The following is a 26,009-nucleotide window of genomic DNA, read 5'->3' on the forward strand; positions in this document are numbered from 1 at the left end:
AGGAAGCCATAACCAGAACAGAAATGTGTGACGAACTAGAATCTTTGAGGAATTACAATAACCATATGCAGTCATCTTTTAGCTTTATCCCACCTTCATACACACACCCCACATTGTATGCATAGCCCAGTTTTCTTACCTGTTTTATTTCCTACTTCTCTTGGCTCCAAATGTCAGAATGTTCACTCTGCTGTCAGTACAGACAAGAGGGAAACATCTTTCCTTTAGCTGCAGGCCTCTAGTTATCCCCAAGTCTTCCATGGGACATGGAAACAGTTTTTTCCTTCACACACTGGTCAGAAGTCCCTTCTGCAGCCCATTTCAAGACTGCTCTGAATGACCGGGGTAGGGAATTTTTTATACGCAAAGCAGGCTGATGGCTGCCTCACTCCCTAGATGACCATAGATGTGGGTACTAGGAATATCTGTCTTCATTAGAAGTAGGAGATGCAAGAACAAAGCAAGAGACTTTGTCATGCCTGCCTTGAGTATAATAACATTCCAGTCTGTTATGGTGTAAACGCTTGATCTGCTGCTCATATTTTAAGGTGTGGCTTGAGCAAGGTTCTACTTGACTGGGACATAAAGAGCTTTACTACCAGATATACCCGTTGATATACAGTTATTAACTCAAGCTTTTGGTGAAGTTTCACATTGTGGAAATTTTTAAGGCACTTCTAGAAGTATTATATAGAAAGAATACAGATCTTAGCAGGCTGTAAAATTATATACTTTCCTTTGATATTCTATACTTAATTACCCATTTAGATGTCCATTAAGTAGAATGCCGTGAAACCCCCAGTATAAGTAAGAGGTCAAAGAAATAACCAGTGGTCTTTCAACAAAACATCCTTCCAAAGTTTCACAGGTACTTTTGAGAGCAGTTTGTGCATTCAGAGTCATCCAAAAAGCTTAGAAATAAGCTTTAATGCCAGTGTTGCCTTCCTTCAAAAACCTTTACTCTAGGAGGAAGAGGATATTCTTCAATGTGAAGTAAGAGCAGATGTCTTTTTGCAGAGTGGTAGAGCTGGCTGGAGGGGTTGAAGGTCTTCTGAAGTACAGAAGTCTCCTTGTCATACACAGGCCTCCTTTCCTTATTTCATCAGTATGGACTAAATGACTATCTTTAAGTCCTTTTCAGACACATTTTATTTCTATAGTTAAATGGTTACTTCTAATGACATGTTTTCTGTACTTGTCATTTCACAAATTGCTTTCCAATCTCCTCAGGGTATTATCTGTCTAAATATTGTTTTCATTTCTATTACCAAGATTAGCTGTCATACCAGACTGAAAAAGTAATCACAGCTGGTCAGTGCTGTGTATCTGTAGGAAAATCTCAGAATTCATTTCTAAACTGAAAGGTCAGAAGAAGTGTTAATTCAGCAATCTTTCTGATTTTCTAAGAGTTACCAGGCATCCCATGATGTTAAAATACCCCTTTTTTCTAGTCCTTAGTGCTGCTTTTGAAGATCACTACAAACAGGCACAGCTCTCTAGAGTTATTCTGCCAAATACTCAGCAGAAGTTGACAGAATCTCAAGCCTTAACAGCTGCTCTAGGGGAGAGAAGCTGCACTGGGAGTAGAATTGGGTTTGGCCAACAAAATTCAGAATTCTGGAGAAGGATTTGAAATTTGTACATAAGTGCAAGAGTATCCATGTGGTTTCTAGCTCCTGTCTTGACATGGTGAAAACACTGCAGGAGTACACTCTGGAGTAGTGTGGGTAATATTCCTCTCGCCCTCCCTGTCTGATGCACTGACCATTCTCTTAATTTCTGACAGATGAATGAAGAGCATCTTTGTACATTAGTGAGAAGTCTATAGCTGGATAAAAGTGAGCTGAGTGAGAAGTTGATTTACAAACTGTGAAATAATCACATTCCCAATATTAGTGCATTTTTTGCTCTCTACTAAGGGAGTCAGAGCCACAGCAGCATATTTCCTATAACATTTTCTCCTCTATCTGTTTAATGGGTAATTGTGTTTCTGTAACTTTGGAAGAAGTTCCTATAGCCTGAACTAAGAAGGAAGTCCTCAGTCCTGGATCACCCCACACTGCTGGATGCCATCAGTGTGGGGTGCTGCCCAGCAGTTGTTTCTTACACTTGTTCAGGTTGTGGGAAAGTTACTGCATCACTTTCAGTTTTGGGTTTGTTTTTTTTCTTTTACATAGTTGGGCCTGTTGCAATGACACAGCATTGCACAAGAAGGTGGCCTCCTATTAAAAAGAATATTAATGTTATTGAATCGCTATAATCTGCACAGACATAAGCACTATTTAATATCTAGCTAACCCATGAAATAGCAGTGTGTGCTTTTGGTTAAACTTCAGCTCTTTTGGAACTTAACTCAGTAGGAATATGTGGCAACTACTTGATCTATCTCAAGGAGTCTATGATAAGTCCTGGACCTAATTTTCAACAGATTTTTTTTTAGAGGGATGATTAATGGAAAGCAGGCTTGATCTGTGTTATTTTTATTAATCCATTTGGCCGAAATGTTAATGTAATGTTAACATTGTCTAGGAGCCTTAGATAGTAATTCATATGAAGACAGCTGAATAATGCATCTTTTGCAGGTGTTTCTAGTTGAGGAACTCGATGATAGTATGTTTGGAGTCTCTCAGCTCCCTCTCCATAGTGAATGCCAGAACTCTCAAGCTTTGAAGGACAAACAGTTTTGCTCCGCACCCTTTTCTGTAACCTGGCAAATACAGTGCATCCATTGTCCTTACTCAGGCATGCACGCTAGCAATAGTGCATTTGTTAACTGGGTTTCTATGCCTAGGTTTGGTTTGGTTGTTTGGTTTTTGGTTTGGGTTTGAGTTTTGGGGTGGTTTTTTTTTCAGAAATGCCCAAATGAAGAGTAAACCTTTAGTGCTGTGTTATCTGTGACTGAATTTTTCAATTTCTAAGTTAAAAGCCAAATTGGACTTCTTTGTCCAGCAAAATCTTGATGGCTTGGGAACACGTTCATCCTGGGGACAACAGTCACCTTCCCTGATCAGAGTTCCCTATACAGTGAGTAAATTTAAACTTTCTGCTAGGTACCCTCATATTTTAGTAAAAATCTGATATAGTGAGAATTATGGGGAGGCACAGTGCTGGCATACCCAGATATACCTTCTTCGCTGCAGCAAAATGATGGAGCTGGGAGAAGAAGACAGAAAATCAGTCTAACATTCCTTTACCATCGTGTGAATGTGTCACAAGCTGAGCCGGCCAGTGCCATCAGATGGCACTATGTGGTGCTCCAAGCAAGGCAGCGCAAGCACACAGGCCTCCAAATGCTGATGGAGGAGGAAGAAAGAATAATAACTCTTGCACCAAAACATTCTCAGCTTCAAAACTCATTTTTTGTGAGCTAACAAACTGAAGAAGGTGGCGTGGCACATCTGTCCTCACAAGGTAGAGGGCTCAGGTTGTGCTCTAAAATCACCTGCTGCATCACAATCACTGGTTCTAGGTTGTTTTCCCTTCAGCTCTGTGGTGTGAAAGCACCCAGCTGCAACTTTGTCCCCACAGTGGCAAATCGGGGGATATGCTTATGCTCGAGCAACCTATTGGGTAAATCTGCCTTATGGATATAGATGCAGAAAGAGGTTACTTCCTAAATGTGGCAGTTAATAGGTGATATGCTTTCCCTTGAAGAAAGCACTAGGTTGTCAACCTTTATAGCAATTTAAAAACTACTGTGTTTTTAATGACTCGTCAAATCCTTGTATCACAAAAAAAAAAACCCCACTCTTTTTATTGTTTATCAGTACCAGTCAATGTCTCAGACACACCGCTGGGGGGAAGAGTTTATCTGTCTTTCAGTCTCTGAGCAGCTGTATATTGCGATTTTTGGAGGAAGGATTAAGGACTGTCTTTAATTCTAGTTACAAGAACACTGGATAAACCAGCCCTCTATTTCCAGGAACTATGTTTAAAAGTGAAAATTAATACTAATTCTAGGAAAGAAATCCAGCTGCTTTGATCATGAAACACTGTTTTGCAACCTAAGTCTTCAGTAGCATACCAACAAATTAAATTAATGTTGTGGTCTAATATAGACCACAAACCTTCCCTGAAACTAAGTTTTCTTTGGAAAACATATAATTAGCTGTTCTTCTCTTTCTTTCTTCCCTTTCCTTCTTCTTGCTTTTCAGGAAAAATCCCACCTATGGCTTCCTGCTTTCTCTGAAAGTATTTGTGTAAGCCTGTGAATGTGTTAGCCATAGCCTCTGACTGTTATGGATGGGAACTGGCTTTCTGCAGCTGTAAAATTGCAAATTCCAGCACCAACTCTGCTACTGATAGTGTTTGGTTAAACTAAAACCACCCACTTTTAGCTGATAATCTTTTCAGGACAAAGCATTACCATCACTGCTTTGAGCACCAGGTTTTCTCACTGCCTTTTGAAATTTGCTTTTGTAGAGAGAAACCTGGTAGTGGCACCTTCTCTTTTTCCTCTTAATCCCCAGAACTGCGTTATTCTGCTCCCCTCGCTCCTCTCCACTTTTGATTGCATCATGTGTGATTTATTTAGAAGTGCAGAGGGGGATCTCTGCAACCCTAAACTCAGCAACAGGCTTCTGCTTCAGGAAGGGAGGCTGAAAGCTTTCCATCCTGCAATTTGTGGAAAAAGTGGTCCTGTAGGTTTTTGTTCCCTTGATAAATATCTTACTGTAAGTACTGAGCTTAAGGCATTGATTTTTTATTAATTTTTTTTTTTATGGGAATGCAGAAGACATATTAAGAAGCCCCATTAGCAGTGCTACTAGAATGAAACCTAACACTTCACAATGTCCGTTGCAGGGTTATTTTGAAGCCCACTCCACAGACCTTCCCAAAGTGTTTCCCACAGGTGATGCTGAAACTGACAGCACTGTAGCCTTGTGCACACACTGACAACATGGATGTAATCCTGCAGGCGCTCACCAGGTAGCATAGCATCATCTTAATTTTGGTGATAAGAGTGACTTGTCTGAGGTCACACAGGAAAAAAATTACCATCTCGATCCTATCTCAGTAGAGAGGCCTTAAATCACAGAGAAAGAATTAAATCAGGTGAAAACTGATGTAGTTTGTCAGATCTTATCCCTGCATTCCCTGTGCCTTTTGAGCTTACCTGATTGCCTTTCAGGGACATGGTTTTTAAATATAATTAACTCACTATTACTCTTTCCTCTCTCTGACATGTAAAAGCTTGAACTAACTGAGTATTGACTAACTGAACTAGTTACAGCAAAGCATTGCTATCATCCATCAGCACGCTCACTGGTGTGTGGAAGAGCTGTGGATGAACTTGGGGCTCACTGGGCCACTGCCTGTGGGCTGTAACCCCATTAACACCTGCAGGAATTGCCATCTCCAGCAGCAAGCATGATATCTGAAAGCAAGCTTGGCTCTCTTGCTTGCATTGCAGAGTTAAGTAGCCTTGTCTGTGCCACCTCTGCATCCAGCAGTCACTGTATACCACTCACACAAGTCTGTGTATACATATATACATGCATATATCTACATATTGTTTGCATTTATTTATCTGCATCAGTTCTGGCTGGGATGGAGTTTGCTTTCTTCACAGCAGCCCCTGTGGTGCTGTGCTTTGGATTTGTGGCTAAACCAATGTTGATAACATATGGGTGTTTTGCCTGTCTGCTTGCGCAGCCTCAAGGTTTTCTTTTTCCTACTCTGCGCTACTGGCAACTAGGCTGGGCACAAGCAAGAATCTGGGAGGGGACACAGCTGGGACAGCTGGCCCAAACTGGCCATGCCATATAATATCATGCTTAGCTACAAAAGCTAAGATAGAGGGAGGAGGCAGGGATTTGTCTGTGGGGGTTTTTGTCTTCCATGGTGGCCCTTGCTCTGAGAGTGGGCATCCATCTGCTTGTGGGAGCTGGTGAGTGACTGCCTTTTCATTGGTTGGGGGTGGTGGTGGCTGTGGTTGTGGTATCCCTCTTTCCTTTACTTTTTAAATGGTCTATGTTTTGACTCATGAGTTTTCTTGCTTTTGCTCTTCCCATCTTCTCACCAGCCCTACTGCAGGGTTTGGGAGAGAGCAAACAGCAGTTTGGGTGCTTTGCTGGTGTTTGGGGTCAACCCAACACTGCCTTTTTGGCACCCAACATGGGGCTTCAGGAGGAGACGAGATAACAACAGACTTGGCAGAGATTGTGATTGGCTGTTTTCAGCCTTTGCTGTTTGCTGTGTTACTGTGTTTTGCCCTGGAGGACCTATGGTAAAAGTGGTCTTGAGCTTGGAGTTTGGCCCCTACAGTGCTGCTCCATCTCTTGGAGGCAATCGGTGATTACACCTTCCACCTCATCCCTAGGGGATAGGTCTCCCTGGCAGTGCTACTACAATGGACCCCGTCCTTCTGAAGACTCTGGACAATGGGATCACTCATGCTGCTGTGTGCTGCCAGCCTGGTTTGGAAGCTGGATGCTTCTGGTGTGGGTAATGACAGTGTCCCCATACCCCCTGCTGCACACCGCCCCCTACCACGTCCTTGAACCCCCAGCCCAGCAGCCCTGGTTCTGGCCTCAGTGGTGCCTCTGTGGATGCCCTGGTGGGGGGTGAGGCTGAGGGATGTGCCCCAGCACAGACGATTCCTGGGTGGGAAGGGGTGTGGGAGGGCTTGGGCAGGTGCCTGCAGTGGTTCTCACCCGCAGCGGTGTAGCAGTTCACACCTGAGGAGCTGTGGAGGCCTGCTGAGGTGGTTGAGCAGCCGAAGGCCAGTTGTCTCATCTACGCAGAGACAGCAGCTCCTGGTGCTGTGCTGGGGCCTGGCCTACACCTGCTGGGCCTTCCTCCAGCAGCTACATATGGGCAAGCCAGCCTCTGCACCCAGGCACGTGAAAATGGACGTGGTGGCTGAAGCAGAGACCTGGCTGCTGGCTACCACAGAGACCCAGATGCCAGCTACCTCCAAAGAGAAGCAGCAGAAGCAGAGGTCCACCCCGTTGGTGAGGGAGGAGGAGGAGGGAGCAGAGCAGCCCTGGGGGCAGCAGTAGGATGCAGGCAGGAGGCAGAAAAAGCCTGCTGCTTCTTCCCTGGTGTGAGATGCAGAGATATTTCACCACCAGGCAAGTGGATGCTCCAGTGCTAGGACATGGGGACCAGCAGCCTGGCTCTGGAGGGCTGGGAAGTGCCCCCCTCACGAGCGACCATCCTGTCGATGGGGAGAAGTGGGGCCGCTGCCTGCAGTCTCTGGAGCTGCTCCCCTAGGCAGTGAAGGAGAAGTATCCCTTCAAAGTGGACCTACCCAGGGAAGTGGACCACCACAGAGGAAGGTAGTCTACAGTGACCTGGACAACAACCATGTCTCCAAAGATACGGATATTGTCCAGTGCCTGCAGGCCTTGTGGTGGCAGCTGGTGTGAGGCACGATACTGGCCTACACTTGCTCCCTGAGGGACTGGCAGGCTGCCCTGCCACCACCTTGAGCTCAAGCCCAAAGAACTGTAAATAAAACAGAGACTATGCAAAGAAATAAATCACAGCGCTGTGCCTGCTCCTCTTCCTGCCTCCTCCTATCCTCGTAAGCTCCTTTGGAAGATATTCAAATATATCGAAGGTATGTGTGTTTTGCATCTGCATATATATACACACACACATATATACATGTGTGTATACATAGGTACACGTGTATATGCAGCCACAACTTCTCTGTTCCAGTGCCTCACCACCCTCATAGTAAAGAATTTCCTCCTAATATCTAATTTAAATCTAATCTTTTTCAGTTTAAAGTCATTCCCGTCTGTCCTATCCCAACATGCCCTTGTAAAAAGCCCTCTCAAGATTTCTTGTAGGCTCTGGAAGGCTGCTATAAGGTCTCCCTGGAGCCTTCTCTTCTCCAGAACAAGCCTAGCTCTCTCATCCTGTCTTCACGGGAGAGGTGCTCCAACCCTCTGAGCATCTTTGTGGCTTCTTCTGGACTTGCTCTAAAGGTCCACATACCTCTTGTGTGGGAGATCCAGAGCTGCACACAGGACTTCAGGTGAGGTCTTACGAGTGTGGAGCAGACGGGCAGGATCACCTCCCTTGGTCTGCTGATCATGCTTCTTTTGATGCTGGTCATGATAACAGTTGGGTTTCATGGCTGTAAGTGCACACTGCTGGCTCATGTTGAGCTTCTCGTCAGTCAGCACCCCTAAGTCCTTCTCAGAGCTGCTCTAAATCACTTATCCACCCAGCCTGTATTTGCGCTTGGAATTGTCCCAACCCATGTGCAGGATGCTGCACATGGCCATGTTGAACTTCATGTGGATGTTTATGCACACATCTACATATACTCCTACGCCTCTTTATACACATTTGGTACAAACGCAGGCACATATGTACCTATATTTTGCATGTACGCCCACATAAATATTCTTTGCACACAGACACACATCCACAGCCTCACCCTCAGCGCTCCCCCAGACGGCGGCGGCAGAGGCCGGGCCGCGTCCCCATGGCAACCCTGGTGGCTGCTGCCCGCCTGCGGCCTTTTTTTACCGCTCGTCGCCGGCCGGGACAGGAGAGGGCGGGGGGTGTGCGTGGACACGGTTCAGGTGGGTTCGGGACGTTCTGTGGGCGCCCGTATGCGGTGGGAGAGCTGCGGGGCAGGGACGGGGGTGCCCTGGCAGGCGGCCGAGGCGCAGGAGCCGGGGGGGGCTGCGGACGGCTGTACCGCGGCACGAGAGACCTGAGCCCCACGTGGTTGGAAAGCGCTCCCGACCTCTTCTTAAACGACTGCTGATCCCGTTAACGCGTGTCCTTGTCCAGCATGTCCTCCGACCAGACCAGGAATGTCGTCAGGAAAATCATTCGCGAGATCGGACAGGAATGCGCCACCCAGGGACAAACTGTTCCTGAAACCTTAGTGGCTTTCATGGTAAGGGCAAAGTAAATGTTCAGGGCTGCTTTTTATTGTTATTTCCTATGGGCACTTTTCTAATCACGTTCAAATTCTGCTATGGAGCGTAAAATATTGAGGTAAATACGTCTTGATGGCCTACAGATGAGAAGTTTCAGACCTGTGTGCCTGTAGCTTGGCACTTCAAACTGGTTTTTGAAGCTTTTATGAGGTAAGGGATTAATTTTACATGAGGTCAGTAGTTCCCCTGAAGTCGCCAACACTGCTTGGACAGAATGATGTAGGAGAGGATGGAAATTATTCCTTTGGTCTTAAAAGTCAACAAATGTAAAACGACGAGTCCATGGCTGGGATGGCAGTAGCCGAGGCTGTCAGGGGTGACTTGGACTTTGAGGTTTCTGATTGCCCACACTAAGAAGTTTTAAAGGGATGTTCAGTGACATTCAATAGAGGGTCCTAAAATCATGGAAAAGTAGTTAATTCCTCTGAAATGCTGTCTATGTGAATATAAGGCCCTGAAAAGGATGCAGGCCCTGAGTCCTGAAAACTCTTTGAACTCCCAACAGTTTTCTTCTGCAGGGAGAGAAACCATTTGATTTTGTTTCTAAAGTGAAAAAGAGAAGTGTTCCCAAGTTTAAATAACGTTTCTTCCCACTCTTATAAATGAACAAAAAGGCATGACTCATAAGCAAATGTTTATTTCACCAGCTGTATTTATTCTTTGACTTTTACCTCTTCCCTCTACTGTGATGGATTCTTTTGTTTGTTTCTCTGTTTTGCCAGGGCCACGTAGTATAAATGGGCTGCTGAATCTTTGAAGGAGTGGGCTTGGATCCCACTTAAACTAAAAATGCAATGGAATCAATCTCAGTGCTGTCCGTGGTAGACAACTTAGTTATCCTAAAAAATATTACACACTGTGGCATCTCCTCTTAGGACACACAGCAGTGCTGCAGAATATAGTCCGAATGCATCGGCAAAGCTCAGTCTGAAGAAAGATGGAGCTAGGTTCTTTTTTTATGTATGGTATAAGAACAGAATCAGCTCTCAATAAACTTGTAAATGAATGTAAATGGTGCACAGCAATACTGTTAGTCTGCCTTTCTCTAAATGTGACATCATGGTATTAAAAAAATACATTGGGTTCAGAAGCAGTGTTGATCAATTAAACATGATCAGTAAAACTTACGTGAATTATAGTGAGTGAAGATCCTATACTGGGCAAGATATGCAGCATGCATACCAGCTGCAAACACGCAGATAGTTCCCTGTATGCAGAACGGAATGGACTTTTTTATCCAAATGGTAAACATTTATACTAATGCATATAACAACCACAATGGATTTTTATAAGATTTTACTTACAAAAAAATATTTTCAAGAAAGGAGATGCATTGAAATATTTCTCTGCAAAGTTGCATCACAAATAGATTTTTCCCCCCTTATATCTGAGAACTAAGATTGAAACTGGCAGCATGTGAAATGATGTAACTTTGTTTCATTATAAAAGATTGAAATGGGAAAAAAATAGTAAAGAAATACTGACTGCATTAGACTTTTTCAGGAAACAAAAGGTTAGTTGCAGAGTGTATGTTGAGATGTAAATTAATAGCTTTCTTTTGGCAACCTCTAGGTGAAAGCTGTTGCTTTAGATCCAAGAAATGACTTTAAAGTGGATCAAATCATTACAAAAGAAGATGTGCAAAATATTATCCAGGTAATTCTGACATCATGTTGAAAGTCAGCACTTAGTTAAGACTGTAGCGTTATTTGCTACCAGTTCCTGTAGCTAAAATGCCGTTTTATTCTGGTGTGAACACTTTCAAAATTTTAATGCTACTTTTTCTCTCGTGGTTCTGTAGCTAAAGACTAGACTGTGTGTTTCTTCATGTAAATAAATGCCTTATACAGAGAGAATGGCAACAAGGGGGGTCTACTGCAATTGTGAAAGCTGCAGCATAATCACTGTCAGTTCAGACTTTTCCCCAAAGAAAGAACTCACTTCTCTGCCTCTCTTCTTAGCTCTGTGTTACCAGACTGCTTGACACAACAAACCCATCCCTGAGCACAATTAAGATGCAAGTTTACTTTGATATGAACTATGCAAACCGAGGTAATTTCAAATATGTTTCCATAGAAGAAGTTGATGCTGAATTAAGGATTCAATATCTCTCTCTGTAGGGCTAACAATGATACCTCTTAAATGACTATTGGTAGTAAAGCAAAATAAAAATCTCTGGAGAACTGTGCTGCTTAGAAGTATGGTGTTCCAGTATGGATATAGTAGAGGAAAAAAAAGTACATTAGATTTGAAAGTACACTCATCCTGTCTGAGAGGTTTGCTAAATGTGTTAGATCGCTTGAGAACAATTACGCTTTCAGGTGCACTGGTTAGCTGCCTTCAGCAGGAAAAACTTGTGCACGTGTGTATTTGAAAGAGAACTAGTACCCGGAACTGCACTGTGTCTGAAAGAGAACTTGATGTTTTATCAATAGCCCTAACAGAGAGAATTGAACAATCTTGAACAATCAGTTACAGTTTTAACTGAGTATATTTTTGTCTTATCAGTGGTAACTTCATATGGTCTGAGAATGGGAATGTGGAAGAAAAATTACATGGAGAAAATGTCTCTCCTGTAACTGTGACTTCAGATCCAAATGGGAAACTGAGGGCTGGCTGGGAAACAGGGGGCAGAACAAAAGTAGACAAAAAATAAACATTTCTGTGTGGGGAGGTAATGAAAATGTTTTCTTGTTAGCATGGATTAAACCCAAAAACTAGCAACACTACGAAGCTGCTCCATAGTCCTTTGCATATAAAAAGCTCAGTAAGCTCAGTAAGTCTAGGAAGATTCTGGGATCCTGAGTAGTCTTCAGTTTTGAGCATGTAACTTTAGGCATGTATCGTGTGTGTGTGCTAGGTCCTATTGCAGTCAGAGGAGTTCAGAGAGCCAGAGACTTGCTGATTAATTTGGTCTGAATAGTTCTCTGGACTCTACTGACTGATGTTAATCATGATAATTACGTTAATGTTTAACTCCACTGTTGTTAATTATAATGGTATGGTACCTTAAATATCTCTTACACATTTCTGCTTCCAAAACCTTTAGTGCTCTGACTTGGTGGAAATGAACCGGATCCTCTGTATAAGCCAAATTCCAAAGAATTTAGATGGCACTTTCTAACTGTTCTTCTTTCCTAGCTGAATTCCTCAGTGAGCAGCACCGTGTTCTGGAGGCAAGGCTGGCTCCTGTGGTCAGAGATATCACAGACAGTTGTCCTCATCTGCAAGAAGAAATGGAAAATGTGCATCGAAAGATTGTTAGCTATGTGCTGCTGGCCTCTGGCCTAGGATCCCCAACAGATATTGGGGTTGTCAGGGAGGTAACAGGTCAGTAAACTCCCAGGTGTGAAATTGGGTTTTTCTTACTGAAAAATGAAATTTCATCTTATCTTTGCTGGCTTTTACATACAGCTGTGGTAAACTGGAGTGAATGCTTACTACCTAGTGTCACTGCTCAGCCTTGAAATCTAAATTTGCCATGGATTTCCTACTTTTTGCAGTTGTTCAGGAGAGGGTATTTTTGCTTGTTTAATGATTTTTCTGTTCCCTCATACTTAATGCTTGTAGCTGCCCTGCAGAGTGTATTCCCCCAGAGAGAGATAATGACTTTCACCTCACTCGGTAAGAAGAGCAAAGAGCAACAGCTGAAAACTTTTGCCATGCTAGTCACAGGAATTCGGTTGTACAACAAGGCATGTGGGAAAGGAGGAAACAGCATTGATGACTGTAAGTAGACAACTGCATTTGGGGTGTGTATTCCCAAATAATTCTCCCTGGCCTTCTTCACTGGAGCAGCTCCAATAATATCCCATCTCTAGGTAAACAGCTTTGACTCAGAGCCTGTAAATCTGAAGGAAAAGTAAATATTTGGTATCGATTATAGGATTCCACATAGGCTACTACTTTTTAGCTAAGAGAAAGCCCTGTGTGGTTGTTTTGAAAGTATTATATGTGTTAACTTCATGCACTAATTCACTTCATGATAGCTTGTTCCATGATCCCTTGCCATTAAGTTAATTAAATATGTAATGTTTGCCTTTAAAAGTAGTTAAAATCTTAAAAGGACACTGTCAATCCAGTTACAATTTTCTGTTAAGTATGTGTGATGAGAAGTGATAAAAGTTGCTGAGCCATTATCTGTATTCTGGTAATTTAGAGTATGAGGTTCTTAACGTATTCTCAAAAATCTTGCATTTTGAATATTTCTGCTTCTTCAATAAGCAAAAAAAAAAGCTGTCAGTGGCCACCCTGAATTTTTTCAAGAGCTGTATTCAGTGTAGGGCAATACTTTCTATTCCTCTTACTTTTTCTTTTCCCCCAAAGCCCCATTATTTCTGGTAAATTTACAATTAATAACCAAATAAATGACTGGTCAGTGGAAATGTTTTTGTTAATATGTGTGCAGTGTTGTAGCTCATTGTGGAGACTTATTTGTATGAAGGGTCTGCAGCCCAATTTTAGGTTAAAACCTTTTATTTTAAAGGACTGGAGTTTCTGGAATAAAGGTTACAACACATACTTTTCCTGATAAGAAAACTGTGCTTTATTGGAAAGCAAAGCACTGGCTTAGCTAGACGGGATTTTAAGTAAAGCACAGAAAAAGAAGTAAGCAACTTTCTAGATTTGGTGATAATTCTTTTTTTTTCTCATATGCTAAACAAGGCATTGTTGGTTTTCTATTTTTAAAACATATACTTACCCACAAATGTCAGCTTTCTGTGTTGTGGCTGAGTCTACTCTAGGTTCACTGGGCCTGAGTTACAGCGTGAGAGAGCATTCAATTATTGTGGTTCTACGAAAGGCACAATTTACAACATGTTGCGGTCTTTGTCACTATAATATCTGTGGGATTTAGAATAGATAGTATGATTGTTAATCCTGTTACCTTCGTTGGCTTACTATAATATGGGCTTTTTTGCACTAAGCTGTTTACATATGATTTAATGGAAAAAACACAGCATGAATGCTCTTAGCTGAGGAGATAAAATGGATGTCTTTATGCTTAGGGGTAGTAGTTAGATCGCTAAAGCCTTAATGTAAGTGTTAGCAGCAGTCTCACCTGGGCTTGGTTTTCCACCCTGCTTCCAAAAAGTAAATCAGCCAAGTGCTCAGCTTTTTCCATCTGTGGTTACACCACTCGTAGTACCTGTACAAATTTACTTCCCATTCTAGCTTTGTTGAATCTAACCTCTCTGTGCTCACAAGGGTTTGGGTAAACATACCTCAAGCACAATTCCTTGCACTGCTGCTTGCTGATGTTGCTAGCATGACAAGTATTTTGCAAATGAGGAAACCAAGAATCAAAAAATTGTGCTAAAAAGGAATTCACAAATATAAGGAAAAAATTTAGAGACCAAAAATGATCAAAATGGAAGACTGCTTTGCTCAAATACTGCATTTCAGCCATTTGCTAATGATTTAAATAATTATTTTTATACATATCTTGTATTTATTCTGCACAAATAGTGCCAGCCGTTCTGAATGAAGCCATTCCATCAGCTACACGGACTATCGATGAAGGTCTTAATAATTGCCACCTACGGGCCCACCAGTACACAACTCTGTTGGAATCCATGCAGGAAGACCAACACAGGCATACACAGCTAAGTTCTTTTAAACTAAAAGAAGCCCTGTTCAATGTGAGGCAGTATGAGGCCTTCCTTTGCATCCTTCTGGTGAGATACCATCATGTTATATCCTGTGGGTTTTTATTGCAGGTGCAATGTATTCAAATTACCTACTTGTACAGGACAGAAATGCAAGAAAAATTATTCAGAAATAAATGAAAAAAATAAGTATAGAATCATAGAATCATTTAGGTTAGAAAGAACGTTGAAGATCATTGGATCCAACCATTAATGTAGCACTGCCACATCCACCACTAAACCATGTCTATAAGTACCACATCTATATGTCTTTTAAATACCTCCAGGGGTGGTGACACCACCACTCCCCTGAGCAGCCTGTGCCAGTGCTTGGCAGCCCTTTTGGTGAAGACATTTTTCTTAATATCCAATCTAAACCCTCCCTTGTGCAACTTGAGGCCATTTCTTCTTGTCCTATCACTTGTTACCTGGGAGAAGAGACTGACACTCCCCTCGCTACAACCTCCTCTCAGGTAGTTGTAGAGAGTTATAAGGTCTCCCCTCATCCTCCTTTTCTCCAGAGTAAGCAACCCCAGTTCCCTCATTTGTCTGCCTATTCATCCTGATAGGGTGGTTTATAACAGATCCCCGCCATGCTATCTGCTATATGAGAACCTACATCATCTGTCATACTGAACTTTGTACCTAACTTACTGGGTTTGGCTGCTCTTAGCTAAAAGACAAAATGGATTGTTTGTTTCAGTGTATCTGTGCTTCCATTTAATTTCAGAAATTTTCCTCTTCTGATTTAATTTCATTAACAAAGAACTTTAAAAGCAGGACTTTTTTCTTGTTTTCCTAGTGATACACACTCTATCCCAAAAGGCATAAGAGAAAAAATCTCTGTGTTCAATCCATAAATCATCTCAATTTTAGTCTGAAGACATCCCCAACATATATGGAGTCATCAGAAATCTTTGAAGAATACAATTTAAGTTCTTGAAATCTGATGGGGTTTTGTTTGGTTGGATTTTGGTTTTGCTTTTTTTAAAGACCTTTACATTTGTCTTTTGAGAAACTGCAGTCTTTCCTGTATAGCATAAGGGTTAGAAAGATATTTCCTTTCTATTTTTAATTTCCAATTCTCCTTAGTGTAAAAATGTTGAGGTTTTTTTTTGTAAAAAATTACTGTTGTATGTTGAGAGAAGTGCCTGGTTTTACACTTACAGAAAAATGTATTTTGTGGATAGTTAGGATACATCTCATTCCTTAAAACAGTTGTCTGAAATCAGTTGAATTAAGAGATCCGAGTAAATACTTATTACTAAATACTTGATTTTTTGACTGTCATACTTTTTACCTGAAGTAAGTTCTGTTTCCAGTCTGATGCAATTACAAGTGCTCAAGAAGTTGAAAAGATGCAAGTGCAGTTTGCAACAACAATGGAACAGTTGAAAAACACAGTAGAGAATAAAGTTTCTGTCGATGCCAACAAAGTTTTTGTGAGTATTTTGAATGGAAACCCTATTTCTTCTTAATTATAAAAAAATACATAAGTATTACGAAATACTTTGCTGGTGTATTTTTGTACAGTTCGTATTAAGAAAAAGGCTATATTTTTGTCTCTATTATAACAGAATCTGTGATTTTTGAAGGGGCCAACTAAACAGAAAGGCTTGATCTCAAGGTGAAAGTGAAGCAAGATACAAAAAAGAAGAGAAGGAATTAAGTGGATTTTACTGTGCCTTGAGTAATTTGTCAGTATTTGTAGATTTACAGTGGTATTTTCCTGTTTTTGTAAATATTCTTTCCTGTTCCTTGCAGAAACTGTAAAGATGACAGATAACAGCACATCAGTGTGATTCTTTTGAAGTCCCTTCAGATAGCAGTTCCTGTAATTACAGTATTAGTCTTTGATAATCATTTTTCTAAAGAAATCAGGTTTATGTGGCGGGGGTTTCAGCCTCTTTGCCCCTCCCAGTAGCTTCTGAAACTGTTGGCCAATTTCAGTTGAATTTGTCAGAGCCTGGCAATCTCAAATTATATGATTTTCTGCAAGTTTTGTGGAACACAACCAAGAGACAAAATTAGAGCCCTCCTAGGATCAAGTCTGAAGGACTTATCTGTAAGATAAGGCTTATATTTATTTTAGGAAACATAGTAGATTTCATTAATATTCTTTGTTAATTCTAGAAGGAATGATTGGGATCTTGTTGCCCTTACTTTAGTTTCTTCCGTTTTTGTAACCATAAAATTTCCGCAGCATATTAGAGATGCTGATGGATTCCAGAGCTGACTTTGTTGGCTGTTCTTATAATAATACTGTTAACATGCATAAAATACAATGTTGTTTGTGTGCATTTCAGATTTGTTCAATCTCCTCTGTGTGTTTAGATGTAAAAGGGCACATTTTATGTCACTGACACTGAAATTGTCATTTATAGTCAGAGTTTGTAGGTTTCTGCTGTACATGTGTACAGCTGTATGTCAGCGTTGCTGCTGGGAATGGCAGATTCCAGTTCTGTTGGGAATGCTGTACCACTCTGGTGGTACAGCAGAGTACTTGCAAGTAAGGGCTTGTACCCCCATTAATCTGTCACACCTGATGGCCTGGGGGCTGTGGTACCAAGTCACTCTAGAAGCAGGGCAGGCAAAATAACAAAACCTGATTTTTTGCACATATAAGGTATGGGTTTACTTCAGTTGGTAGTTAACCAGGTGCATTACTTCTGAACAATTATTCCTGAACACCTTATTTTCAGTTGTAAAACTGTATTTTCAGTGAAACACTAAATTCCAAACATGTACTCAGAGTAATGTATTTCAGAAAGGCTGTGATGTAAAATGTAGAAAGGTACCATTCAGGCCTATAGGCCTATGTGCTGGCTGTACATTCTTTGGGTGTATGTGAAGGGAACTCCTCTTACTATGCCAGGAGTTTCCCTGGAATTTCTCAGTGCTGAAGGCCTTAGAGGTCAGCCCCACTTTGTTCATAGCAGAAACTCTGCACAGCACTTGGGTTACACTGCAGAAATAAAACAAATCTGGATTTCAGCTCATTTTCTTTATTTTCTAGCCTCTCTTTATTGCACTTTCTAACCTCTGGACCGGCTTTCAGGATGAGATGCTACTGATAAAGTTCCTCACAAGTATGACTAACAATCTACAACAGTTCTTGGAAATCCAGTCACAGCTTTTTCCTGAGGAACTGCTAACATCTCTTCTGGAAGGACTGACTGTGAAAAGTGATGAGGAAAGGTTAAGAGAAACCATGGGTACTGAAAGTTATTGCAGGTTTTGGTTTTCTTTGATTTCCCAAGATTTGGTGGTTTGAATTTTTTTTACAGAAGGTGTTCCATATGTATTTTTTTAATAATCAGAATTTGCACAGTAAATTAAAATACAGCTTGTAGTGTGTGGATTTAGTTTTCAGGTAGCGTAGTCTGGGCTTTTACTTTTGTATATAAAAATATAAATATAGAATAGATGAAATTATAAATAATTATAAATAGTAAAATCTATAAAATACATCTACTGGATACAAACATGCCTTATAAAAATGGCAGAATGATCAGAGAAGAATACTTTTTTTTTAATTTCTTATGTTTGTTTATGTCTTTTTATACCTTTCAGAACTTCTGAAATGGAGGGGGAATAAAACTAATCTAACAGGACTTTGGTTACCAGATGTATTTGTTTGTAAGATGGTATCCCTAGCAACCAAGCTATACTTAAGGGGATTTGTAATGCCTGAGTGGGTGAAAACAAAACAGAAGAATAAGATATTACCTTCCTGTTGTCCTCTGCTTCCAAAAAAAACTAATACTGCTAAAGAAGCCTCCTGCAGAACTGATTTTTCAGCAGGATCTCTCTTAAAGCAGGGCTAAAGTTTGGCTTTTGGGATCTTGGTCATTCCATAACAGTATTGTATTTTCAGCATCTGATGTTTTCTCACTGAAGTCCTTCCTTCATCCATCTTTTTCTTAGGAACCAGAGTGAATGTTTCTGATTTCGAGAACCAGGAATGGCTTTTTCCAGAGACTATTGATCATTTTGATCAGTTGCTAATCCAATACCATGGTTTCTGTGCACATGCGATTGGTGTAAAAGGCCTCACCCTCCCAGGTATTCTTTGTAGTTAAGTCTTTTCCGTACTTTATATGTACACAAGTAATAGAGAAGATATAAAGACATGTTCTGAATGCATCCTCTAGCTAGAGTACTGTATTATCATGTTTGTAATTTTCACCCCAAATAACTTATTTCGCCTGTTCAAGTATTTTTCTTTTAAAAATACACAAATAAACTGCCCTAAATAGAAGTTAAGAGGCTTTCAAGAGGAAGCAGGCACAAGCAAGCAGAGGCAGAAACAAGATGGAATGGATAAATGTTTTCCAACTGCTGTATCTGCGTCTGTATAACCTATGCTGCAGCTCAGTTCAGGCTTGTTTACTGCTGTTAATGTGTTTTAATACAGGCATAGGAAATGGTCATTCCTTCTATTTTGCGTATCTGTGTGTTGCAAACGCACCCGTTCATGCCTACATCATATGTATTTTTAAATAGCTGTTATAATGTACCAAGAATCTTCTCTGAAAAGAATGCAGAAGTGCACTTGATAAAGTCAAGGGATCATAGGGATTTTTTTGGTCTGTTCTAGGGTCATTTGTCTTGAAAGCAAGCCTGATTTCAGCTACCCCATCAATTCATCTTTTCTATCTTCCTATCCTTTATAGAACCTATCTATATAGGATTATTATTTTTTAATCTAAGGAATTTGGGAGGAAAATATTGCCATTAATTGGCAGTATTAAAAAAAATACATATTTTATCAGCAGTGTAAATTGCTTATTTAGTATTATATATGAGAAAAACAGCCCTGGGTTGGACCAAAGGTTTCTCTAGCCCTGTATCTAATTTCTGCACATAGAAAATCATGAACACTTGAAGATTATGAATCAAGTAGGAATGATTCTTCCTTAATTATATCGTTCCCTGTTCTAGCAGTTAGTGGTTATGGGATTTCCTCAGATAAATGCTGAGACTGTAACTTTCTGTTGAATAATCCTTGAGAGACATTTTTCATTTATCTAATTGCTTTTTGAATGCATTTAGAGTTTGCCATGGAATATTAATACTGTCAAGAGTCCTGCAATTATAATTATATATACTATGAAAAGGTACCTCTTTTTAAGATGGTTTTAAGCTCTGGCTTAGTAATTTAATGAAAGACCTGATAGACTTTCTATTAGGAAAATTAGCAAATTGTAATTTTATATTACAATTCATGGTTTTATAACCTCCTATCATATTATTTATTTTTGCTTGCTTCTTTTTAATGCTGAAGAGGCCTCCTTCTTTAATCTCTTCTTCTGTGAAAATTATCCCAAGCCTCTGATTATTCCCAACTCCATTTTACTTCTTCATATTCTGTCATGTTGGAACAAAATGTAGTATTACAAATGTGGCATTCTATTTGCTTGTACGATTGCCACTGAGTAGTGCCATTTAGTATTTCAGGGCACTGTCTATGATGATTCTGGATCTTTCCTGGGCAATGACAGCTGAAGCGGAGCTGCCACTGTCATTGAGCTCAATTTGTGTTTTTCTATGTAAGTTATTCAGCCTTTATTGGCATTCCATTTTCTCTGTTAATTTATTGTCCAGCTTTTCAGATGCTTCATCTGCTTCTTCAGTTAATTTCAGTGTTATGCCCTTTGGTATAAATGGACTGCTGATCTGCAAGCAAATATTTCTGGGGATTATAGGGGAAATGTTTGTGGGTATGGGCTGTTTTCTTACGCCTTTGCTGTAGGTGTTTTATCTGTTGTTTTTTTTGACAGATACGCAGTAAGGTGAGCTGGAAGTGAACTGGGCAAAAGCAGGTGTACTGACCTAACAAAATAGTCTCGTCTGTCTCTAAAAAGCTTACTTTCAGGGGGTTATTCTGATTTCAGAAAAAAGGAAGTGAAACCGACTTGAGGAAAACACAGAATCTTGATTATGAATGTATTTTGTATTGGATACCATACTGTTAACCATTTTATTTTGTGGAGCTTGGTTTGTTTAGGTTTTTGGCTTTTTTGGTTTGCTTTTGTTTTGTTTTGAATTTGTTTTTTTTTAGGAAATCCTGCTGTTGGAATTTTGAAGCACAAGGAGAAATGTTACGTTTTTACTTCCAAAGAAGCTGCATACATCTTTGCTCAAGATCCAGATAAGTTCATTCAGTTGAATGTAGAAAAAGCAAAAGAATATGCAGAGCTAATTCAACTGCTTGAGCTTCATCATCAGTTTGAATACCTTGTTCCATATGCACAGGTATACGTTGCTCATGTCTCTTGCTGAACAGCTCACTGATTGGTCTGTTCTTTCTAGAACATAAAGAGAGCAGATGATACCAGTCTTTAGAAGTATAGTCATTTGCCTGTCATACAGAAAGTCTGAAGGTCCATCTTTTCCAGGTCTTCAGAGTGTTGATGAGAAACATTTTCTCATTATGTTGTTCTTACCTTATCTCTTCATAGGAGAGTACATAGAGCCAAAGGATTGTGACAGCAATAAAAGCTGTTTGTCCTTAGCCTAGAAAGATCCTGTGTCTGATGTTTCTTTTCCTTATTTTTGCAAAACTTAAAGGCACAATAAATAAGTGCAATAGAAGATAAGCCAGATACCATATTAATCGGAGCTTTACCTTAGCAATTCGTCTGTATGTGCTGGATGAGGGTGGAATGATATCTGGGGACAAGAGTTATGGATTATATTACAAAATGAAAAGGGACTCATTAATCATGAATGTGACAATGCTACTATGTGAAATCCAAAGATTTTATTTGGATTCATAGACATTCTCTGTGATCCATTGTGAATTCTAGGTCCCTAGCAATGGAAAGAATGTAGTCTTGAACTGGCCGTTGGTGAGAAAGATACAGTTTATGTCCTGGCTCTGGCAGAGATGTAAGCACTTCTCCCAGTTATGTTGTGACTTTTAGTCCATTCATAAAGACAAACTGAGGTGCATGCTTCATAAAATACTGGTGGCAGTGGTGATGGGACCCCTTCTTACCAGAATCCAATGATGAAGCACTCACTCTAGATGTGGAGTCTGCAGCTGTGGCCTCTGCTTAAAGGGCTTTCTGACAGAAATTTAAATCCATCTAATATTTAGTGGTTTCTTCTTTTTGGTGGGGGCAAGAAGAAAAAAACACTGTTGAATGTAAAAAGTCATTATCCACTTGTGGTTTGCAGGTTTCTGTTTGCTTTTAAAAAATAGCATATCCATTTGCTATTTTTCTGAGATGTCTGTGTTCTTCTTGGTAATGCCTTGCTTGGTTTTGTTTGTTTGTTTTCATCCAGGCCAGAACTCCAGACAAGTGTTTGATGAAACCAACTGTAAAATATGACAGTAGTTCTCAAACTGATACACATATCTTGCCTCCAACCATTGTGACATCCTATGAGTGGAATGAATGGGAAATGAGAAGAAAAGCTATCAAATTGGTTTGTATTGTTACTGCCAGATTTTCATTGTTGGATAACAAAGTTCAGAATAAATTAGTGTAAACTTTTGTTCCTTGCAACATAAATCTAACCTTATTCAAAAACACACTTGGTTACAACTGGTTCAATATTTTTTTCCAGGTATTTTCTCTCCTTATTTCTAGACTTTCATATTCTCTCAGTTCTCCCATATTCTTCCCTAGTTTTTATGGCCAGTGCTTCCACTGCTAAGGCTATTCATTCCAAGTTTTTCAGTTGCCTCCTCTAAGGAATAAGAATGTGTTTATTAGCTTGAATTCTAAAGTTGTTTCTCTACATTGAAATAAACAGGTTGAAGATATTACTATATACTTAATGTGTAAAAGAAAAAAGCCAACAAATCAATGACAAACAACAGGTTGCAGAAAGGTTAAACTCTATTGCACATTGAGTAATTTATATTAATATTCATTACCATCAAGTAAGAGGAGGAAAATGTCGTAACTGGCAGATTAGAATGGTTAGGAATAACTTTGGATGTGTTTGACCCTGCAGAGGCTTTCTTTGAGCTAACTTACCCATCCTGGGAGGGTATCAAAGCATGAGGCCTCTTTCATATAGGACTGGAGTGGTAAGAAATGCAAGTAGGTTTTCTGTTGTATATATAAGCCAGAGGAAATGTTTGTTATAATATCATGATGATTTGCTTATGGATTGGAAAGCACAGTCTGTCAACAGAAGGTTGGCTGCATACATGAAAGCTTTTCAATATGCATATCTTTAAAAGCTTCTTTCTAGGGTTTGCCAGCACATGCAGAGGCCCATGTATAGCACCTGGTTTTCAGAATTCAATCAAAATGAACTTGTGAATACAGGGAATACTGCAGTTACCAATATTCACTGGACACAGAATATTGCAGGGTTGACTATGTTTTGTCTGTGAATTCATGCACTACAGAGGCCTACGGCCTGCTGTTCTATTTCTTTTCTGTTGTTCTTTTTGCCATGAAATCTTCAACATTATAAAATGAAGCCAACATTCTGTACTGAGAAGTCTTGCCAGTGTTAACTGGCTTATAAAGGATTCTAAGTAATAGTTGTTCCTGAGGTATGTAAAGAAGCCAATTAGTTTTACAAGGGGCCTGGCTAAAAGCCTCTTTTGCTTCTTTAATGGGCAAAAGTACATAAATAAATGTAAGATGTGGTCAGTGACTTATTTTAGCATAAGCAAAAGTGGATGTTTCCCAATAGCTGAGCATGAAGACCATTCACAGGCAAATGTGTAGCTCATTAGTTTGAGATATTTAGAGAAAGTACTTTAAAGTACTAAAGGGTGTTTTAGCCTCAACTGTCCATATTGGAGATGAGTGATGCTGAGATGAAACAAAAAATCCCAGATGTATGCAAGTGTTTTGTCTATAGTGACTGCGCTGAATGCGTAATATGGTGCTGATACAACATTTAGAATCAAAGTGCTAAAATAACAGGAAAACTTACCAATGTGTCTGTGAGTTTGATACTTTAAGGGAGCATTGGACATATTTTGGGATTTGTTAGAAAATGAGCTCTTATGTCTTAGTTTTCTTCCTGCTGTTCATAGTTAGCCAGAAAACTCACAGTGATAGTGATGAAGTGTTAAAATATAATGTCATTAGAATACCTATTTGATGTCACAAGTAAAATTTTCAGCTCACGTTTGTTTCTCTGTGCAAGCACAGTTCCTTGCAGTAGCATGCATTTGGTTTTCAAGAGGGATAAGCATAAAAGAGAGACAGTATCTCATGCCTGCTTTTGTTTTAATTTTCATAAAAATCCTTGGAAAAAAGGACTAAAATACTGTCTTTCTACTCTATCTCTTCAGAAAGTTCTTTATTGTTCTTTTCTGTATTTTCCTTGGTGACACCGTGCATAAGAGTCAGTTGTAGATTGAAATGTGTCTAAATACAGGTGCTTTAACTTCTGTTCTAGCTGAGAGGGACCTAGTTAGTGGAGTCTGGAGAACATTTTGACTCATCCCAATACAAACACTGAATTAGGCCAACTTAATCACTCTCCTGCTTCCACTGACTCCAGTCTCTGCTGACTGGACTGGACTCCAGGGTCTTTCTCACTCACATGCAGGGGCCTGGATCCTGCCACAAGACTGTATTTTTGTATTTTGATTACAACATTATGTCATAAGTTTTACAGTGTGTACATCTGCTGACATAGAAGGCTCATTGGACTAAGGAACATTTTGTTGTTTCAAGTGCTGACTTTGTAATATTAACATTATGAGAAGTGCTTTTTGTTGTTGCATATACAGCAGTTTCTGTGATTAAACAGAACTTTAATCATAAATTATCTTAACTTTTGCCCCTTGCCAAGGGATTAAAGAGCAATGTCTTGAAAGAAGGCATTTTTCCCTTTTATCTGATACTTAGTGACACCACCCCCCAAACCTCATCGCACTTGGTAGAAACCGAAAGACTTGATTCCACAGCTGGCTTATCCATAATATTGTGCACCCTGATTGCATATACCTAGAGGGACTTATCCAAACCTGACATCATGGTCAGGGTGCTTTCAGACCTATTGAATTTAATTTGAAGTACTGAAGAGCTTACCATGAAACCAGTATTTTATTGTAACGAAACAAAGGCTTCAGCATTTAACAAAATATGAAGCAAAATGACTAAAGGAAAATAGGAAAGCCGTAAGAGGCTGGCTTAAAATTGTGTGGGTACATACATACATGTGTGCTGCTCACACACCCTGTTAGTTCAGGAGTTATCAAATCACAGTTGCAAGTGTGTATTGGCAGTGGACCGTGTTCCAGGTTTGGGAAGCCTGGAGATGTAAAATATACAAACACACCTAAAGTATATTAGTGCTAAAATGCCAAAGCAGATTTTGCTTAATCTGCTACTTTTTGTGTCTTTAGGCCAATTTGCGCCGCAAATTAACTCATGCCATGCAGACTGATCTCAGCAATATGAGAAGACAGAACTGCACCCAACTGTACTTGCCAAAAGATGTTAGCACCCAGACTAAGCGTGACAACTCAAGTAATGTACCCAGACCACAGATTTTCCTGGAAGGTCTCCGAGGACAATCGTCTCCTACTACTCATATGGTCAAAGGAAACTTAACAAGAGCAGTAGATGAAACCTAAGTGAAAATGAGAAATCTGAAGATGTATATTGAATGTATAAATAAAATTCCCTGCATATAGCTGAAATATGATAAAGATTTTACTGTGTCTGTTGATTCCAGGAGCAGTTGATTTATTTCATTTATCTTATCTGCTGGGGCTGCTGACTGGCATCAAGCGATAGACATTACAAGCTTGAAGCACCCACATTTTAAACAGCAATTTAGAATCAAGATGTTCCTAAAGATTTTAGCATAAACTAATATGTAAATGTGTAGTGTGTGTTCTTAGATTTTCTTGAGGTTTTAATACAACGATTGCCTGCTGAAACACTGCCGCTGACAGCCGTGTCTTTGGTACATGGAAAGAATAATGTAAGACAAGTAGCTTTTATGAGATACAGAGGCAATGCTGCAGCTCCTGTGGAGGCATAATTCCCGTTGGTGTGAAATGAGAGCAGCATCATGGAGAAGGTCTTGGGGGTGTTGGTTCATGAAAAGTTTAATGTGACCCAGCAGTGTGCACTTGCAGCCCACAAAGCCAACTGTGTCCTGAGCTGCATCAACAGGAGCATGACCTGGTCAAGGGAGGTAGTCCTGCCCCACTGCTTTTGTGCAACCCCACCCGCAGTACTGCATCCAGCTCTGGATCCCCCAACGTAGGAGGCATGTGGACCTGCTAGAGCAAGTCCAGAGGAGGCCACAAAGATGCTCAGGGGGCTGGATCAACCCTCCTTTGGAGACAGGCTGAGAGACTTGGGCTTGTTCACCTTGGAGAAGAGAAGGCTCCAGTGAGACCTTATTGCAGCTTCCGTGCTTGAAGGGGGCCTATAAGAAAGCTGGAGGGGGACTTTTTACAAGGACATGTAATGACAGGACAAGGGGGAATGGCTTTAAACTG

The 26,009-nt window shown here is 40.3% G+C and overlaps 1 protein-coding gene across 3 annotated transcripts; it reads left to right on the forward strand.

Moving 5' to 3' along the window:
• The first annotated feature begins 2,882 nt into the window (after window positions 1–2,882).
• On the forward strand, window positions 2,883–25,205 carry CFAP206 (cilia and flagella associated protein 206). 3 transcript variants are annotated; one of them, XM_062608351.1, is made up of 12 exons: window positions 2,883–3,024; window positions 10,485–10,568; window positions 10,874–10,964; window positions 12,054–12,242; window positions 12,483–12,641; window positions 14,382–14,590; window positions 15,883–16,002; window positions 17,577–17,775; window positions 18,488–18,625; window positions 20,625–20,818; window positions 21,854–21,997; window positions 24,900–25,205. In XM_062608351.1, exons 3-12 carry the CDS (start codon window positions 10,928–10,930, stop codon window positions 25,128–25,130), a joined length of 1,620 nt encoding a protein of 539 aa, XP_062464335.1. In that variant the 5' UTR covers window positions 2,883–3,024; window positions 10,485–10,568; window positions 10,874–10,927; the 3' UTR covers window positions 25,131–25,205. The 3 variants fall into 3 exon arrangements, with proteins under 3 accessions (XP_062464335.1, XP_062464334.1, XP_062464336.1); XM_062608350.1 differs by lacking the exon at window positions 2,883–3,024 and adding an exon at window positions 8,724–8,869; XM_062608352.1 differs by lacking the exon at window positions 2,883–3,024 and adding an exon at window positions 8,862–8,880.
• Window positions 25,206–26,009: the final 804 nt, after the last annotated feature.

Source organism: Pezoporus occidentalis, unplaced genomic scaffold (assembly GCF_034315485.1).
Source record: "Pezoporus occidentalis ecotype Australia unplaced genomic scaffold, CSIRO_AGI_Poc_V1 ctg13, whole genome shotgun sequence".
NCBI lineage: Eukaryota > Metazoa > Chordata > Aves > Psittaciformes > Psittacidae > Pezoporus > Pezoporus occidentalis.

What these genes read in the sequence shown, in the direction of transcription:
- CFAP206 (XM_062608350.1), top strand. Translation starts at nt 8,762, where the DNA reads ATGTCCTCCGACCAGACCAGGAATGTCGTCAGGAAAATCATTCGCGAG. An exon ending in CCTTCCTTTGCATCCTTCTG is followed by an intron (nt 14,591 to 15,882) that starts GTGAGATACCAT and finishes TTCTGTTTCCAG; the next exon opens with TCTGATGCAATTACAAGTGC. An exon ending in GAAGAAAAGCTATCAAATTG is followed by an intron (nt 21,998 to 24,899) that starts GTTTGTATTGTT and finishes TTGTGTCTTTAG; the next exon opens with GCCAATTTGCGCCGCAAATT.